Source organism: Cygnus olor, chromosome 8 (assembly GCF_009769625.2).
Source record: "Cygnus olor isolate bCygOlo1 chromosome 8, bCygOlo1.pri.v2, whole genome shotgun sequence".
NCBI classification, from domain to species: Eukaryota; Metazoa; Chordata; class Aves; order Anseriformes; family Anatidae; genus Cygnus; species Cygnus olor.
Window position 1 is genome coordinate 32118921 of NC_049176.1, and position 19440 is coordinate 32138360.

The 19440-nt window shown below is 48.4% G+C and overlaps 1 protein-coding gene across 5 annotated transcripts in view; it reads right to left on the reverse strand.

The window, feature by feature from the left end:
- NEGR1 (neuronal growth regulator 1) overlaps positions 1-19440 on the reverse strand; it is a 270020-nt gene that overhangs the window by 92601 nt on the left and 157979 nt on the right. For all 5 annotated transcript variants that reach the window (XR_005821905.1, XR_005821906.1, XM_040564961.1 and 2 more), the window contains exon 4: positions 6953-7084. Coding sequence is in view for 3 of the 5 variants with exons in the window: in XM_040564961.1 (XP_040420895.1) it covers positions 6953-7084 (132 nt within the window). In the remaining 2 variants the exon portion in view is untranslated. The remainder of the gene's footprint in view (positions 1-6952; positions 7085-19440) is intronic.

Consider the following 19440-nt stretch of genomic DNA (forward strand, 5'->3'; position numbering starts at 1 on the left):
TGAGTTCGCTCAGGCCCAACTGTGCCCAGACCTATATGCAAAAGTATCCCCACGCAGCTTTGAGAACCCCCAGACAGACACCTAGGGGTCCCCAAACACCTCATCGTGCCAGTGTCAACACACAACTAGTCTGTAAGCTGCACCCAGGGCAGGCACCAGAGAATTTGCTTCCTCAGGCTACGTTTGCCATCCTGGGATCACGAAAGCAAACAAAAAAGCCTTGCATAAGCAAAGGTGCACGCAGATGCTTACAATTGCTCAATACACTGTCCATGTAGCTTTAAGAAGAAAAAAAAGAAGTTGCACCTACGGCTCAGAACAAACTTATGCAGACTCCCTGGTTTCTCCGACACAAGGACCCCGCTCACTTGCTCTCCCAGAGCCGCCGCTGACCGTAGCCCTGCCTTCTGGCGTTAGTCAGGGCTATAAAGATGAAGCTGCACATCTGTGGCTATTAAAAAGGGAAAGAATCAAAGTTGCTTATTTATGCTTAAACAGAATCCCTCCCTCCCTCCCCCCCGCCCCATATTAAAAGAAAATGGAAATTAAAACTGCAAATTGCCCTGACTGTTTTCATACTTGGTACCAAAGCAGGACAGAAACGAGACCTTTGCAAAATGCTTGGGCCATCTCCTTTTTATTCAACTTGATTGAAGGAAATTTTCTTTGTTGAATCAAAAATAAAAAACCTTGCCCAGGAAATGTTTTTCTTAGGTCAGCAACGACGCACAGCAATGCGCTTTCAGGGAGCATAAAGTCACGGCCATGTGTCCAGGTATCAGGAACCCCAGCAAACACTGAAGCCCTATACTGTTTTTCCCGGTAGGCCTAAGGTTACAGATATAATTAGGTTAGAGTGGCTTGTACAGTATGTCTGATTTCAAAGTAAAATCAGAGTATTATGCATAATATTATGCAAGTGCCATAGCAACAGTAAGGCAGACTTCCATGAAATGCTAATGAGATAAGCTGTTCTGCAAAAACCCTAACCTGTCCAAGCAAAAACAAACACATTACTTAAAATTCATACAAGAAACTCACACATTCCTTCTATTAAAAAAAAAATAAAAAAAAAAACACAACAAAAAACAACAACAGAAAAACAGCCCACGACATAAAATGTCTTATCAAACCATCACAGCAGGAAAGAAACCAGCAGGCGGGGAGCGAGGCAGATCTGTGCACAGCCACCTGTTGCCGTCGGCGTGCTGCTCCAGGAGCTCCCCGTCGCACAGGGCTGGGGCTGCTCTCGCCCAGCACCGGCCACCAGCTGCGGCCACCACAGCCCGGGGGGCTCGGGCTGCTCCGGGCTGCTCCGGGCGGCAGGACCTGCCCCAGCTGACAGCAGCAAGCCACGTAAGCACAGGCAAAGCCCCGTCCCAGCCCCAGAGGGGAGGTAAAGGAACACCTCACCCAGAGAGTAACCTCACCCAGGCTGCCCGAAGCCCCATCCTGGGCTGGCGCGAGGTGCCCCTGCCCGTGGCTGGGGATTGGAACCGCACGGTCTTTAAGGCCCCTTCCAACCCCAACCATGCTGTGATTCTATGAAAGGAGGTGGCATCACTCCAAACGCAGACTTTGACTTGTTTGACCCCCGATATGAAAGAAATATTGAATCAGTCACTTAGAAAACCTGACCCAAGGATGAAGACGGGAAGAATCAGGGCTGGCGAACACAAGGAGGTAAGCATGAGAACAAGAGCCCTGCCTTCAGAGACCGAAAGGTGAGACTGGTCCTGCCCCTCGGAGGACAGGTGAGGAACGGGCAGTAATCGAGTAGGAATGGTTCCCATTAGGCACTGTGACAAAATTACAGATGCAGACTGCGATTAAATAGAACATGCTGCCCAGGGAACCGTGGGGATCCCGTCACTGGGGACACCTTACGGAGGGATGTGCAAACATCCCTTGGTGACACCAGGCAGGGCGTAACAGATTTCACAGGTTATCATATCATCTATTCACTTTCTTTTTCCCTTCCAACATTTTCAAGACCGAATGGAAAATATCCGTACAAGGAAAAGCTTTCCAAGCAAGCGCCGGTCAGGATGAGGAAGGAGTATTTTGAGTTCCCTCCGTACCACCGGTATCCACAGGCTGCAAGGTTTGGAGGCCCAGCTCTCCCCTGCAGACCGCAGCGCTCCCCTGGGGCACTGGTGCCGGGCTCCCGCTCGGGGTGCTGCCGGGAGCGCAGCCACCCGCAGTGGAAGGAGCAGAGCCTGACGGCAGCCGTGCCGCTGCAGCTGGCTTTCACCTCCCCGCTCAGCACCGGAGAGCCTGCCCGTCGGTTTGCAGCGTGATGGGGTTCCCAGAGGCCGGAGTTAAAGCACTGCCTCCTAATTTTAGCTGAATGGCTTTTTTTCCTCTCCAAAGCCACTGGATCGTAATTCAGTAAGGTCCACAAGATCCAGCTTTAACAGAGCTGCTTGAGAGACAGTTACAGAAAAACGGGCCCTGGGTTTGTATTATAAGGGCATCTGAAAAGAAGGAACGCGACAATGCAGCTCCACCTTAAAAGCCCACATTTGCTGTTTATTTAGGTAATTGACAATTTTACATAAATTAAAATAAATGCCAGCTTCATGATGCACACATCTCACTCTTCATCATCTCAGCGTAGCCTCAGCACTTCTGGAGATTCTCGCATTTAGCAACTGCCTTTAATCTTTTAAAGTATGTCACTAACAAACCAGAGGGTCAGTGGAGCTACAGCAACATGTGTATAGTTACAGAGCAGCTTTCAGGTGACATTAAAATCTTCCTAATCCAGACACTAGTTTGTTCAAAGGGGCTTCAAGATTATCATCCATAAATCAGTATTTGCTTTATAAAATATAATAGAAAATGCTAATAAGATTTGCTTCTGAAGTGAAATTGGATTATATTTTATCTATTTTAACTTCATTTGGTATAGTGTTCCTTCAGAAACCAGCATCCTCATACAATCTTATGTTAGGCTCTCGTTCAATTTTTTTTCCTCTCTCTGAATTCAGACAAACACACCACAGTTCTCAGGCCACCATTTTAAAAAGAGAAATCATGGGGGACGTACATAAATTAAGTAGAAAATGTAGAATATGCAATATGAAACAGCATAAAGAAAAAAAACCCCAACCTGAACTAAAGTCATTGGAGTTACAACAGATGCGCTGTAGGGCAGGTAGCAAACTGGTGCTTTATGGCTGGCTGGGGGCTGCCCAGCTAAGGAACTTGAAATTCAGAAAGTAATTTAAACCTGGTCATTTTCTTGTATTTGCTTGGATGACTGAACAACCGCTATATGAAATGAATATCCATATTCAACATTACGCTTATATTCACTGCAACCGCTCGGGGTTCATTGATACGTTCTATTAACTGGACACAATAAAGCCTTGATTTATTCTCCACTTACCAGGTCTGCAATAAAGAACGTTCCTTTTAATAACAGGAAAACAGTATTAAAATTGTCAGAAGCAGCAGTTAAGTGATCATACTCGTGCAAATGCGGTGTGGCGCTGTCATCACCCCGTGCGCTGGGGATCGCATGTCAAGGCGCTGCTGTGCGAGACACGGCAGAGGACTGCCGAGATGCAGCAGGGATTGCTCCAGCTCCGAGACGAGCGATGCTTCTGCAGCACACCACCGTGCACACGCCGTCAGAGCGTAGGAGTCTTATTTTCTACAGCAAGGCCATTTCCCACAGTAAGCAGCGTACGTGGGCAAGGCGACACGCGTTTTGGGAAATACAGTCAGGGCCCTTGTAAGGCTAGAGGGGGGCCAGCTGCCAGCGAGTTGGCTGTTCTGGTCGCTGCTTCAGTGACACTCACCGAGGAGCTGGGTCACAGGTAAAGGAATTAAACACCCGGTGGAGCCACCTGGATGGTGGGCACAAATCCCTGTGCCAGAAGTGTAATCACAGAATAACACACGTGGGGTGAGGAGGAAGAGATGCTGCAGAGCTAGTGGTGAGCCCACACTGTAGGGCGTTAGCCTAGGAGTTGAGGGAGTCTGCAAAACTGAAGGAAGTAAAGGGATGGGACTCTGGGGGGAGCTGGGGGCAGAAAGCCTTGCTCTTTATTGAACAAGTATCTCCTTAGCAGAAGAAACAGGGCTGAAGAACGTTCAGCCAAGAAAATTCTGCCCAACCCAGTGTGACAAAAGAACCCGAAGTCTTCCTCTCTTCTTGCGTATTTCTGGCATTAAGATCTTCCCGGTTTTACACTTGAAAATAATTTTAATACAAATTTCTTTTAAATAGCACCAGAGCTGGTTAGACAAACCACAGCTCGCCTGGCGGAGAGATTCAGCTCTGGCTGACTGGCCACGTGCGTGGAGCACCTCCAGGACCGTGCGTGCCGCCCAGCAGCCGGAGGTGCTGAGCCCTGCGTGCACACCTCGCCACCTGCGCGGCTGCCTCGGTTCCCCTGCTCTCTGCGGCGCTGCAGAGCACAGGGCAGAGGGGGGAGCAGCCGGACAAACACCCTCGGCGCCGGGGTGCCGACCGGTGGCTGGGCTGTCCGGGCCCGGGGGTGGTGGACTCGTGGGGACGACGGCCGCAGGGCGAGCTCTGCCAGCTTTGGTGAGCTCCAGTCCAGGCCTCTCCTGACCGCAGCGAGCCACTGTGCTGCCTGGTCAGAATTAATGAGCGTTAGCAGCGGGGAGCAGATGTTGGGAGAGCTTTTGCATTGCGCTCAACTGGCTTGGGGACAATGTACAAATCAAACAGAAGCGTGTAAGCAATTAGCTGACTACGACAAATCTTTCACGTATACAAACGGCTTCATGCTGAAGCCAGATCCTAGTTTTGCATTGCCTTTTTTTTTTTTTTTTTGCCATTTTCTTCTTTAGTTGTAAGAAATAGAAAAAATTACTCTGCGTGCCCCCAGTGCAGACTTCGCAGTTTGCCTGAACCTGGCACAGGAATTCAGAGCCAGGTGCATCCCACCATGGCCAAAGGTGCTTCCTGATGGACAGGAGAACCTGCAGCCAGAGCTGAGCAGCCCTGCTTGTGGTCAGTGCTGAGGTATGTGCAGCCCTCCCAGCCTGCCTGTCCTCCAGCACTGCAGCACCATTTCTCCCAGTGCTCCCCAGCTTGGTGTCGAGGGAGGGCTTTGACACGACTCAGCACAGGGCACGCACCAACCAGCACATCAGCTCTGCGTTGCGTTTAAGCTTGAGTTTTGGCTTTGGCCAACCAAGCTGATGCTTTCCTCTGAATTAGGACTCACATAAGTCTCAGTCCTGGCTCAGGAGGTGAGGGAGAATTGTGGATTTGATGATTTTATCACCTCCTCTGTGCTTTCTCAAACAAAACAAGTGCTAACCAGCACTATCAACTTCTCCCTTTTCGCCATCACTTAGAAAGCTCCTGACACAGCTACCCTTATTAAAACTCCCATCGCATGAAGTTACTTAGAAGCAGTTTTTGTTTCTATAAAACTAAACTGAGCTCCCCATTCCTTCTGGGTCTCTATCACAAGTCATTTATTTAACAACACGAAGTATTTTGGAGCACAGGTTGCGTGAAAGGTGTCACGCCACAACACCCAGGCCCCATCTATGCAAGTATCTGCACAGCTTCCCTTACCAACAGTGTCCCAGTAACAACACACCGAACAAAAAATAGCGGTCACTTACGCCACGGGCCACCACCACTCCATTTTTAACCCCCAGGTAGCCCACAGTTTTTAGAGAGAACCGTGATGGATTCAGCACGAGGCTCCTTGCGCTGCTCTGCGCATGGGACAGCGCTGCAGCTCCAGCACCTGATGGAGGAAACCCGCCCTTGGGCTTGTAAAGCAAGGAGCCATGGCCAGAGTGTTGGACCAAAGTGTGTAAGCGTCAGGAGCACAAGGAAGGCAGGGTCTGCAACCAGTGGCACGAGGGTACATGACTCAGCAGCACAAAAACTGTCTCTGAGACCTGTGGCATGACCAAACTATTTGATAGCTGTTGGGAAGCAAGGAGAGCCCAGAGTGCCTGTAACCACACCAGCAGCCTGGGGACTGGGGCTTTGCTCCCGCAGCGCATGGACGGGGACAGCACCCACTGAGGCGACACAAAGCCAGCGCCTCAAACGTTTATAAAGTCAGTAATGATGCCACGGCAATTTTCAAAGTAGGAACTGCTACAAATTACAAGGTAATTGCACTTAGCCTAAGAAAATTCACAAGTGGAATGAATTAGTGTAATTATTCATACATTCTTTCCATTTATTATAATTTGAAGAGAAAAAGAACACTGTTCTGAACGTTTCACGTTGTACCGAGTGTTAAACCAAATTCAATCCCAACCGGAAAGCATCCCGTTTCTGTAGAAACCCGACAAGGTCAGAGCTGGTGGAATGCAGCACCACGCCCCCGGCTGTGCCTGCCTGCTGCAGCGCCGCCACGGGGGCTGGGGGCACCCCAGGGGCACTCGGCAGGCTGCCCCCGCACAGGGGCAGGCAGGGCCTGAAACTCCCCCAGGCACTGCTCCTGGTGAGAGCACAGCACGTGTCCGCGGCGTCCATCACCATCTAATCATCCAACAAAAAACTTCACCAAGTTTCTCATCTCCCTGTATTGTTGCACAACCGTGACAAATTAAACCAGAAACATTTTAGTCCAACAATCACAGCAGTCCTCAGAAAGTACTCAGAGTCCGCAGCTAATTACTCGAAGGATTACTCAAAAAGTCCACGCCCGGCAGCAGAGCCCAGCTTGCATTAAGCACAGGCAGCTCAGCCCGTGACCACACGCCAGCACCATGGTCCTCCCGGCAGACACCAGCAGGATCTGAGCCCGAATCCTGTGTTACCTGTCTGGGGCCAGACCAACTCAAAGACCACGGGCTTTTTGCTCCTGCAACACCAAAAACCCCTCCGATCTACAACCCCACCACAAGCAGCAGTACTTTGCATTAGACCTTTCTTCTCAGCCGCGTCCCTCTTCTCCATTGGATTTAGTGATTAAAAAACAACATGACTTACAGTTTACTGTGACTTTTACTTTTTTCACGTCTGGGACTGAGACGTCGTTCTCTGCACTGCATTCGTATTCCCCAGCCTGGTCTCTCGTAATTCCATAGATGTCCAGGTACTGTCCGTTCTCAAACGGTTTTGCTGAAATGAAATAATCAGAGGAAGAAATTACAGGAGGCTGAGCGCAAAGCAACAACGTCCATCTGGCTCCGCTTTTACGCCCGCACAGTCCTGCCCGACAAAAGCAAGCCCGGTGCTGACAGCAAGGCCGGGGCGCAGCCGGCCCTCCCCGAGCAGCGGCCGCCCCCCGAGGGGGCACATCCCTCCCGGGGAGGCCGGGCCCGGCGTGCTCTGCCCTAACAAACGTCTCAGACTTTAATGAAGAATAAAATAATAGCTCTCCTGTCCCTGCGTACCCAGACCCAAGGAACACAACCCACTCTGCCTGACCTCCTGCACAGAAATCAGGACAGTTGTTGTGAGCTCCTATGAAAACTGGCAGATATCAGATTTACAGATCGGATCTCTCTGGTGCAAAACAGAACAAAGACACAACTGAAATACTAGTATATATAACTCCGTAGAGCACCGTATCTGAAAATGGTAACTTTTTTACAGAGCAAGAAAAAAATTGTAATTCAGAAGGTAATTTCTGTCAACTTGGCATAGAGTCATAACCCACGCTGAAATTTTTGTGGTTTTCTAACGCCCAGCACCTCCTGGCTGTGCCTTACTGTGGTGCCTGCCGTGCTGTGAGCACTCTGACACCCGTCCGATGAAAACTGCTACCTGCTTCAAAGTCTGCCTGTGTCTGCAGAGCAGCGTGCTGCCAGCGGAGAACAAATTAATTACCCCAGATTCCTCAGAGGGTGTTTACCACATAATAAAAGAAAAAAAATGTTAAGTATACTTATTGACTGCTAATAACCTTGCAATTTACAGAGCAGTGACTAAAACTGGAGCTGGGTAGTGAGAACCAAGTAGAAATGTTATGCCTGTGTCCATCACAGCAGATAATTTCATTTGCTTCTCTGTTGCAGATTAGCGTTTTGAAGCGAGTAAAGTTCAGCACATCAGCTGTGACAGTGCGTTGCCTGCCAAGACGGCACTCACTTGGAATGCCGTGTGCCTTGTCGTTCATGGGACAGAGCCCAGGAAAGCACTGATTTTGTAAAGCAGAGAGATAACACTGAAACTGGAAAACGATTGTGCATCGAACCGAACACTCATAAAATGCAACAAAATAATATACAGTGAAAAATTGTGTGAGAATGATTTTTATTCCATTCCATGCGGTCCATGGGAATGAATTATGCAGCCTCCCCGGCCCCCAAGGGACCCAGCTGTTTCTCTTCACGCGGTGGGCACTGTCCTGCTCCACTTGGCCAGGCTGACTCGATCTCCAGAACTTTATTTCCTACTGCTTTGAACAGAGAAATATGTTTTCAGTCTCTACCACACAAAGTGCACGTTATACATTTGCTTCTGCTTTGTTTCTAGTACCAATAAAATCATGTAGACTGCAAGGCTCACCCGTGTTTCATATTAAAAATGACTATTAAATTGTGAGGTCATAATGCTCTCCAGCGTAAGTACATCTCTGGCTATACGGTGTGCACCAAAATATCATATACTGAATCCTGCAACCTATTTACATTGCATTCTGTCCCAGTCCCCAGCATCAGTTTGAAAATAAAATAAAACAGAATTCTCCAAGTGCCTGGAACTTCATAAAAATAGCCGTTCCTCTTTTAGTTTAGTAAAGCTAAAACCTCCGCTGTGAACTTTTGCTTTAACATAAACACAGCAGCTAGTTTCTCCTCTCCCGTTGTTGCTTTTCTAACAGTTCCTGGCCTGCAGCTGTGTTTTGGCGTGTGCTTTGCCACCTGGATGTGGCAGTGCTCAGCGCACCCGGCCGCCACAGGCAGAGGTGACAGGTTTCTGTGCTGGGCCTCGGCTTGGGTGAGCAGGCGTCGCTCCGGCCGAAAAACACCAACAGGAACCACATCTGCTGGGAGAGCAAATCCGGCTGGCGGTGCTGGTGCCAGCCTTGGGTGCTGCTGCGGACGGAGAGGCTGCACCCCAAAGGGCCGTGGCGTGGGACGGGCTGCGCGTCCCGTGGTCCTGCTGGACAGAGCACTACGCAAAGACGCTGCGCCCATCAAATGTCCACCTGCACCTTTCATGGCCCTGCATTTATAGGATCTTACACAGAGCTGCTAATCTAATTTATGCTGCAGAACTATGTATGTATTTTTATAAAGCTGCAAACCCCATTTTATGCAATTCACACACATGCACTTGAAAATTTATATCATTTTTAAACCCTCATACCCCCTGAAATTTTGCATCCAGATCACATGAGAAAGCTTTCAGTAAATATTAGAGATAAATATTTTTCTTGGGGAATATACAGACACTGTGCTTCATCTTTCTTATTCTTTCACATAGTATTTTGTCTTCCTTAACTTGTTTTTAGTTTCAGAGATTTCCCGTGGCTATGTGGAAGAAATTAAATTGTGTTATGTGAAAGATAGATGCATAAGCGTATGAGGGCATATTATGTTACATTGCGCACACATCCAGCTCAAAAAAAAGATACTCATAGGCATTTGAGAGAATAAATTGTGTATGGAGATAGTGGTGTATGAAGAGCATCAGGTCACAATTCGGCTTTCTCACTGTTCAGACCCACTTCTGCAAAGCCTCCCAAAAAGACCGGAAAGAGAAAGTAAGAGTGAATAGTTCAGGAGCAAAATCCTGGCTCCCCTGAAGTCCAGGACGAGACATCACTGCAAGAAGGAGTTTGGGGCCAATCCCGCGCCTGATATTGCTGAGCAGGACCAAGCAAGCAGGAGGGGTCAGCTCCTGGCCCGCTGGCAGAGCGCGGCAGCCGGCTGCCGCCAGCCCGGTCCCTGGCAGCGAGGGGAGAAGGAGCTGCGGCTCCCAGCGCCCTTCCTGGCAGCCCTGCGCCCTCCAGGGCTGAGGACCCTCTGAGAGATGCCTGTGACCAGGGATCCGCCTCGCCAGGCGCAGTGGTGCCAGGGCAGGGTCGGCAGCCGGCCAGCCCGAGGTCCTGCCAGCCCAGGCCTCGGATGGGTGACAGGAACCACTGCTTGTTGAAGAAACAACCACCAGAGTGCCTCTGGTCCCAAGGGAGCTCCTGTCGGGTCTTCAGAACGTCTCTTAACTAGGCATGCTGAAATGCATAATGATTTGTAGGAATCTGCTTGGATATCTTGGGTTATAGGGCCAGGTTCTCTAGCCAGGAAGGGAAACACCTGTGCAACTGAGCTCGAATGCGTTTCCTGCTGCTGCCGTGTGGTAAGGTGCCTGATAAATCATCACATTTGTAGTTCCTCAGGAGAGTACACAATTAAGACTGTGTTTTCTTACCACGCATATGGTATCTGGCATCAGGTGTAGCACACATACACCTAGCCATATGGACAGGTTTTCGAGGCGTGGATGGATGAGCTTTACAAAGGCAGCATTTTCCTCCCCTGGTGTTAAACATAAGTCAGTAAGAGGAAAAATCTGGTGTAAGTCCAGGGTAGCTCTGAAAAACACTGAGGACTTCATCTGGGCCAAGCCTGTGTGTTGTCGTTTCCTTATTTGCTAGGGTATTAGATAACTACAACACAGCCCCAGCTTAGGAACTGTGAAACCTGTTCAGCTCTTGTGGCTGGTGTCTCCCGTGCGGCGTGAAGGTCCTGGCACGGGCTCATCCGCAGGTATACTGCCTCGTATGGGTGCAGTATCAGCGAGCAGGAGGTCTCCAGTGGTGATGCCATCAGGATGCCATCCCATTATCACTGACGCTTTAAGCAGCCCGTAGTCCATGAGGTCCTTCTTGATCTCAGAGGCTGGGAGGAGATACAGGATCAAGGAGGCACAGAGGCACCTTGCTTCTTTCCCAGAGTTGTCACTGGATGCTGAGAACAATCTAAACAATTGTATTCACAGTCTGAAGCTGTTACTATTACTCGCTATGCATTCAGGGTTTAAAATTACATCAAATGCTGTAATTGTATAGGATGTGCTCCTCTCCCAGGAACTGCAGGCAATCCGAACAGCTTGCATTAGGCACCATTTAAACATTGACAGTGTAAGGCCGTTTAGCTTTAGAGAAGGTATGCTCCACATTTGAAAAGAAAAATCAGATAAAATGTAAAGAAAAAATATCTGAAACTGCCAGATAAATTGAGAGCTGGAGGAGATCTCCCAGCTGAAGACACAAAACAAGAAAAGCAGGTAGAGCAGTTCTGGAAGAAAGGCATGCTGATAAAAGCAAAGAGATGTGAACATAGGCTGACAAAGTTGAAAGTTTCAGAGGTGGAGACAAACAAGGTTACATCTGTATGTGAATATATAGGTACAGAGGGAAGCATTTGGAGAGCTGGCTCTGTGCATGCTCATAGCATGGGCAATGTAAATCTCAGACAGCTACCAAGAGACGCTATGTGTCACAATAACTCGCATTTTCTGATCAAGCTGTGTGACAGCGTTCCTTTACCAGGAAGGGTAAATCAGCAAATAACATGTTAAAGAAAGAAACATTTCCTATTTGTTCTTAATTTTTCATCTAATAGAGACAGAAGGGCAATGGATCTTTCATTCACCACTGCTTCTTTGGAGCGTCTCTGACTCACCAGAGTAGAGGCTGATCCTACAAGAGAAGCAGGCATATTTAATTTTCCTCATTCTCTGAAGCTACATTCACTTGTTTCTGTCTCTGCACGGAACGGCTGCCATGCTGCACTATGTGTCTGGGAGACGTTACGTTACAGTATTTTGGAGCAATATTGAACTTTTCTGTTGCAGACTTCATGCCAGGGAACACACGGTCAGCTCATGCTCCACAATATGTGCCGACTTTTCAGCCTTAGCAGCTGAATACCAGTACGATGGAGAGACAGCTCCGTTTCAGCACTCGGTCGAAGAAGACACGGTCATCCAGATGTTGTTTTGGAAGAAAAAAACACCCACTTGAGACAGTAGTGTTTTTAGATATCTGCACGGCATATCTTCTGGATATTTACAGATTCATGGCTATCAGATTGTACTCTTCGATCTGTTTTGAGCTCTTCAAAAATTGGTACTTCTGCAGAGGTTTAAGTGCAGCCTGTCACAAGTGCCAGGTTTTCTCCTGGCATCATCACTTCAGGATTTGACAGTCTCAGCACCGTAATGAGGGCCATCACGCGTCAGGACATGCGAAGCCCCCTTTGGCAGGAGGAGCTGGGAAGAGATCCTCTTACTGCAGAAAACAGCTAAGCATGAGCATCTTCTTAACACAGCTTACAAAATCTTTCTCTACAAAACCAAAATTAAACCTGTGTAGGTTTAAAAAAAAAGAGCAGGCAAATATTCTTTTTAATATGAAAGCTACACAATTAAATCTCACTTGAGCTTATTTATAATGCATAGCACTTCATCTGGGGATTTGGCTCTTGGGAAGGGCTAATTATTCCCAGTGAAGCCCATGAGCGGTTTCCTTGTTGCCCAGTCCCTGCGTGCTGGTCGGGCAGGGGCCAGTCCTCTCCTCCCGCCCGCGGCTGGTGGCAGGCATGGTGTCCCAGGCAGCCGGGAGCAGGGGACCGGACGGCGTCACCCCCACGTGTGCCCTGCAGCAAAGGATGGCAGCACAGCCTTTGCAAAGCCTTTCTGATGCTCGATGCCTGTACAGCAGCTCTTCCACACGTTGTTATCTCAAAGTGATGCACTGCAGGTGATATTCTATTAGCTACTTGGCTAGATCTATTCGACTCAAGCACATTTGCTGATCCCTCCCATTAATTTTCTGCCTGTAGTTTGTTGAAACTGGAGGCATTACTAGAGCTAACTGAATCATTAATGACTATTTTTTTTTCATATTTCTTCATATCCCTCAAAAGGTATTATAAGTTTTTATAAAATGTGTGCATTTTACAATAATTCTCAATATGTTTAAAATATGATTTATTCATAAACATGGCCAGAAGAGATGATTCTGGGAAATCAAAAGAAAGTACTGCAAGTGTGGTACCTGCAGCTCGCTTGCTGTCACCTCCCCAGAGCGTGCCCAGCCTGCGACATCTGCCTGCTGCCTGCAGCCCCCGGGCAGGGATGGCACGAGGTGCTCCAGCCATCAACGTGGGGCAAGGTAGAAATGATAATAATATGCATAAAGGAATAATAATAATAAAATGTATTTGAGAAGTTAAATAGGAAAAAGGAGAATCTTTTTGGATTGTAGAGATCAGCTGTTACTTTTCTCAAAATATTTGTGCCAGCCCCAGCATTGGCACGCTCTGTTCAAAGACCAGTATCTCTCAAAACAGCCATGAAGGATGCTCCATCAAAGGAAGAAGAGAGAGGAGGAATCTGCGGTTGTTTGGTTTGGTTTTGAACACTAAAGACTTTGTTTCACTGAAATATCTTCAATGATTCGTAAATCGCTCACTCAGGAGTGCATTACTTCTCAAGTAAAAATGAACTAATATCAGGCGGAGTAAACTAAGCATGCATTAAAACTTAAATTTTCATAGCATTGTATGAGTTATTAATGAGCTAATCTACCTTTATTGAAAAGCAAGAAATTTTTTCCTGTTGTTATAAAATTGTCAAAAAATCATAATTATTTCTATCCTATGCTTTTGTACGGTTTTCACCTCCTTATATCACTAAGACTGTAATCTTACTCTCACCCCTCAGTTCCTTCACAAAGACCCAATTATTTGACCATCTTAGTGTGAATATTCTTCTCCTGACAACTGTATTCTAACAAGAGGGTTTTTTTCAGTCTGTTTAAAGTTTTTAAAAGACATGAGGATTTCTAGGAATACCTTTAATTGTTCCTGTAGGGATGCTCAAAGTTCAGGAACAGTCATGATAATAACGACGTTTTTCTAAGAATTCTTCCACTAATCGCAGCCAGTGTAATGTCACTTGACCCCGGTGCGACGGATCGTGATACTGAATGTCACTTAATTGGATCCTAATACGCCGCATATCCCCCAGCAATGCTATTACGAGTATCATTAAGGAAAAAAAAAGGCCAAAAGGCCCATAGCCTGAAATCAGAAGCCACCATATTTTGTGCGGGCGAGGTGTGATTTTGGAGGATCATTATTTTTCCTTTATCCAAGGGAAAAGGAAAGAATCGCAACAAGCAGTTTATATTAAGTGCTAATATTTGCATTGCTGTCTTTAAACTATTAATTAATCCCCTCATTTACTCTGCGTAGAACTCCACACCATTTCCTCCTGAGTTCTTGGGAAGCTGCCAGCCTGTTTAATGTTAGGGGACCGCTGATGTAACGGCACGTGACGCCTTCACCAACTGAACACTCCACTTCAGAATCACATTCGGGCCATTACTTTCATATCAAATATTAATCACAAAACTTTAATTCCCCGAGCAGATGTAACACAGACTGATCTATCCATGCAATCGCCACCTGCCCACCATATCCAGGTGTCCCAGGCACATCCTCGCTGCGGGGGACCGAGGCAGGCCCCAGCCTCGCCGTGTCCCCTGGGAGGTGCCGGCCCGGCCCACAGCACCTCGGGGGAAGGAGCAGCTCAGGCAGGTGACAGCGGTGAAGCAGCTCCATTCTGGGCATTCAGCAAGCCCATGAACTGCACACCTTGGGCAAAGTGCGTTGTAGGAGCCCAGCCTCTGCTGGCAGGCAGCACCGAGCCCTGCCGCCCACCGGGGCTCCAGCACAGGCCGTCAGGCCCATAGGCACCAGGCGGGATGCAGCCCCATTTGGGGCGGGCACCCCTGTTCCGGGAGCAGTGCAGGGCAAGGGGCTTGCCCAAAGCCCTGCAATGTGGGGCTGTGACCGAGAGCTAAGGGCCAAGAGGCTGCCTCGGACAGCACAGAATGGAGAGCTCAAGTCCAGGCAGAAGAAGAAGGGGTCTTCTCTGCAAACCCAGTCTGGGATCAGCACATGAAGGCTTTGTAAAACCCCGAGGCACCTGAGCCCCAGATCAGCATTTGTCTTTGTCAGCACAATGCACTGGAACCAAAGGCATTACTTCTGGCACCAGCTGGTGCCACGTTTCCAAAGCAGAGATGCGGTTTGTGAGCTCCATTTGTGGCTCCGGAGAGCCAAGTGCCTGTCCCTGTCCCCTCACAGCCGGCACGGAGCCACGGGCGGGTGGCTGGAGCACACGGAGCCGTGGTGGCGGCACCTCTGCCTATCCGACATTAGCTGACCCTAGTGCCGATCGTCCTCACCCTGGTGGATTTCTGGAGGCTTCCTGGCTTGTCTCCAACCCTCCCAGCTCAGCTGCAAGGAGCAGATGTTTCAGCTCAGCCGGGTAATGCTTCACCTGAACGAGGAGCTCAGCGCCGGGCCCGTAATGAAGCTGTTGCCGGCGAGATGAGTGATGATGGCATAAGGGAGGCACATCACTGTCGCTGCTTATCAGATTAGAGCGCTGAATTATTTTACATTCTGCTTCCTGGACGGCTGGAGGGAACGAGATTCGCTTTTCGTGTGACGCGGCCATAAATCTGCCAACAGGTAGGGGAGGTGGCGGGTGGCAGGGCCACCCAGGACCCCACGTCTCAAGTGGGACCGGTGCTCGTGACACCCCACAGTCCTCGAGCACGTTGCTGGATCCAGGCTCAGAGCACCTCTCCTGTGGGACATCCCGGTGAGAAGAGATGGCTCCACTGTTAGAAAAGCTTTTACTTGTACTGGAGAAGTGAGGTGGGGTCACTGGAGGAGGGAGACCACTGAACAGTGGCTCTCAGTGCCTCTGGGCACTGCAAATCCAAACCAAGCAGCCAGGACACAAATAATCACCTGCTTTAAGCTCTCTGGGACGATGCAGGTGCAGTGAATGAGTCTTGGCACCCTCACTAGGCTCTGCCAGGGAGCTCTTGCAGGTGGGACAGCTCCCAGGCTGCCCAAGCACCTGCTGGCTGGGCGTGGGGCTGTGAAGTTGGAAGTTCTGCAGAGAAATCCTGCACCCAGCGTGGTTAGTGCTGGCATGGGCTCCACCGGGCAGCACTGGCAGCGAGCAGAGGGTGGATGGTAGCAGCTTCTTACCCACCAAAAGCGACATCGTGCACAAAGCAAGTATGTTAGAGGGAAATGGTGGGTGTGGGATAACCCTCACCAGCAGTGCTGCCTGGTAGCTTTTCAGTATTTAGGAGGGCAAAAGATATAAGCCAGAAACATTTTTTTCTGCTGAAACTTTTAGCTTTAAAACCATTTTGAATCAATAGAAGCAGCATTTAAAAAGACAAGTTCACACTTTGTACACCCACAAAGCCCTGGAAATCTGATAATAATTCATGTCAGTTAAGTATTTTCAGCCTGAAAATCCAGGTTCAGAGTACTTGCACGTCAAGGAAATGCTTCTTATTTCTGTCACGTGTGGATGTGTGGATAACATCTGAAAAATTGTGGTTCTCTAGCAGAAGTGCAAATGGAACAAAATACTTGACATTAGCTGAGCTCATATCAAGCTTTTGTTTGTTTCTTAGGATTTAGCTATAAGTTTAAAAAAAGCTTTTTTGATTTCTTCACACTTCCCCCCCCGGCTAAAATCCCAGCCTTCTGTAGCAGTCTACATCTCGCAGGAATCACACTCTGCATGTTCAGGGGCTGGCATTGCCTTTTGTCCTGTAATTGAATTGAATCAGCTCTTAGACCCCTTTTTCCCAGACAGCCCTATCATTTGAGCGTGCCAAAGATGTATTACACTAATACATCGTCAGAACGACAGAGCTATGATGATACATTAATGCAATACATCTTCACAGCTTTAGGGCTGTCCAGAAACAATAGGACTGGAGTTAGGCTCAGCTCAGTCATATCACACTCATGCACACGGCAAGTGAAATGTGAGAGTGAAGTAGAGGGAGCACAATGCAAATGCGTTCAAACCTAAAGTCAGGGCAATTTCTGGAAAATTGTAGCTCTCCTCAACATTTGTGAAAAATCTGTTATTTCACGTATGCAAAACGAGAGTGCCCTGGTGGTAGGGAGTTGCCTTTTACTCGGCATGGGAAAACCTGTCTGTATTCAGCTAAACTAATAATTTCTGAAAAACTGCACTCCCAAATGCATGTGTATGCATTATATGTATGTGCTGCTCATCCTCTTGTTTTAGGAAAATAACTGGAAACTAGACTGGAAACAATGGTGATAAAGCTGTGAGGAAAGGGCAAAAGGACAGGGAAGTCCTGGAAAAGATGAAGCTCGAAGTCACCAGGGACCGTGCTGAGGTTCCAGAGCAAGGAGTCATAAAAGGCAGAGGGGAGACTGGTTCGTTCGGTACGAGCAAGCCACGACAGTGGGGTCGGTAAACACTACAGCACACTCGCAGAACTACAGAGAAAAGGACATTCTCATATCTCAATCACTTTTTCTGCCTGCAGCAGTGAATCCTGCTAGCAAAATGCGCACCACCACACCTGTCTCTTTCTTTTGAGAGGCTGCTGCTCAGTCTGTGTGAGCAGGTGGTGCACACGATGGGGGCGGATGTGGAGGTTAGCACAGCGCTGAGGACCCACAGCCGTAGGGTGGGGGCTTGGGGGCTTTGCTTCGGGCAGGTCCAGCCCCGTTAAACTGCCAGGGACTGCAGCAGGAGTGTCACATCCTAACCTTGCTCGTGAGTGCTCTGGGAACGATGCGGCTCGAGCACGAACGAGCTGGGGTTTAAATGCTTGTTTGAAATGCTCGAAGCTTCATCTGAAAACACTTGTGGTAAATATGATGGCGGAGTCAAGCACCTTAAACACAGTCAAAGGTGGGGCTGCTCTTGCAATTATTTATGCCCCTCTCTCTATATGCATTTGATCTAGACCTACCCTGGTCACTACTGCCTACACGCAGGTGTGCGTCACGCCAAGTGCCTTGCTCGGCACGGACGCAGAAACTCAGCTGGTTTGGCAGGACGCAGCCGCGCGTGTCCGGCCCCTGCCAGCTCTGTGCCCTTCCCAGGGGAGCGGCGGGGCCACGGCCAGACACCCTGCGGGGCGGTAGGAAGCAGCTCCGCTTCGCTCACGGAGCTGGCTTCAAACAGAAACACACAAAGGGCCCGCTACGTCCTGAGTGTTAGGTCATGGCTGCCCCGCCAAGACCCCAGCTCCTGGCAGAGAGCTTCCTGTGGAAAGTGTGGTCAAAACCCAAGTGGGAAAGAGCTTCAACGTGCAAGGCACCCGGATTTTGCCAAGCAGTAACATTTATCCAAAGTCTTTTGAACAGCTTTTGTTTTTACTGTTCATGGCAGCATTTGCAGAGGTTGCTTCTCAAAAATGAAAATGTAACAGCACACCGTGCCTACAAGTGTTAAGAGCTGGAATTACGGCTCAGGCAGACCTTAATTCTTTAAAATTCTGGTTTCATTCTTAAACTATTGATGCTGCACTTTGCTCCTAAATGTCAGAACAAAATAAGTAATACCTGCAATTTATTCCGATGACATTTCAACAATAGAAGATTTTCAGATTACAAGCTACAGCTCCGTGTTCCTTATGGTGTTATGCTGAATGTGTAGATTTTGTGGATTTACATAATGGCTTTCTATAATGAATATTTATATAATGAATGTATTTACATAATGACTGCAAGTTAAACATGCACCATAAAGATTACAGGCCAATAATTTATGTACTAAGTTAAAAATCACCTCTAAATACATTTTATTTTTATTCCTCTGAAAGGTTCATTTTATCTCTTGTTCAAAAAAAATTGAATCCAACCTTATCCAAGTAAAGGCTGCATTGATGCAAATCATGATTATATTTTGGCATTAGTCTACATTGAATCATTTGTATTCAGAGTTTTCAGTTTCTTATCTTCCAGTAGCAGCTTTGACAAACAATTCCAGAATATTATAAATATAATTCTTTAATATAATTTAGTGTTGTATTCTAGATGTGATGCTTGTATGTAATCCTCATTAGTGCCACTGGGAATTACGGGAGAAAACTGATAGAAATTATAAAGTGCAGATGAAGCTTATGTGTAGATAAAGGTAATTTGCTGCAGACAAAATATAAACCCTCACAGAAATCTGAGGTTTTCAACTCTCCTGCCTTTAATTGGAGTTCAGTGCCATTTATAACTGTCCATACACCAGACCATACAGCGGAACCCAGAACTGGCCCGGTGTTACTGAGATGGAAAAAACCGTCTCCGTTCGGTCAGACAAGGAGGCAGAACGCATTCTGTTCGCTGTCTGCTTGCTCCCGCTGCGTGCTGCAGGGGCTCTGGGCACAAAGCATGGGCTGTCCCCCCATGTCTGCCGTGGGACAGCCCCGGACACGCTGCCAGCGGGGGGGCAGGGGGGGCTGCGCGGCCTCGGCACCGAGCCCCTGCTGCCGGGCAGAGACGCGGGCAGGGCAGGGCAGGGCCGGGGCTGCGGCACCGGGGGCATGGGGTGGGCACGGGGCAGCACTGGACACCCCATGGCCGTGAGCAGTGTGACCTGGGTGGGGATCGGGGCTGGAGAAGGTGAGCACGGGGTAACGGGGAGAACAAGGAACA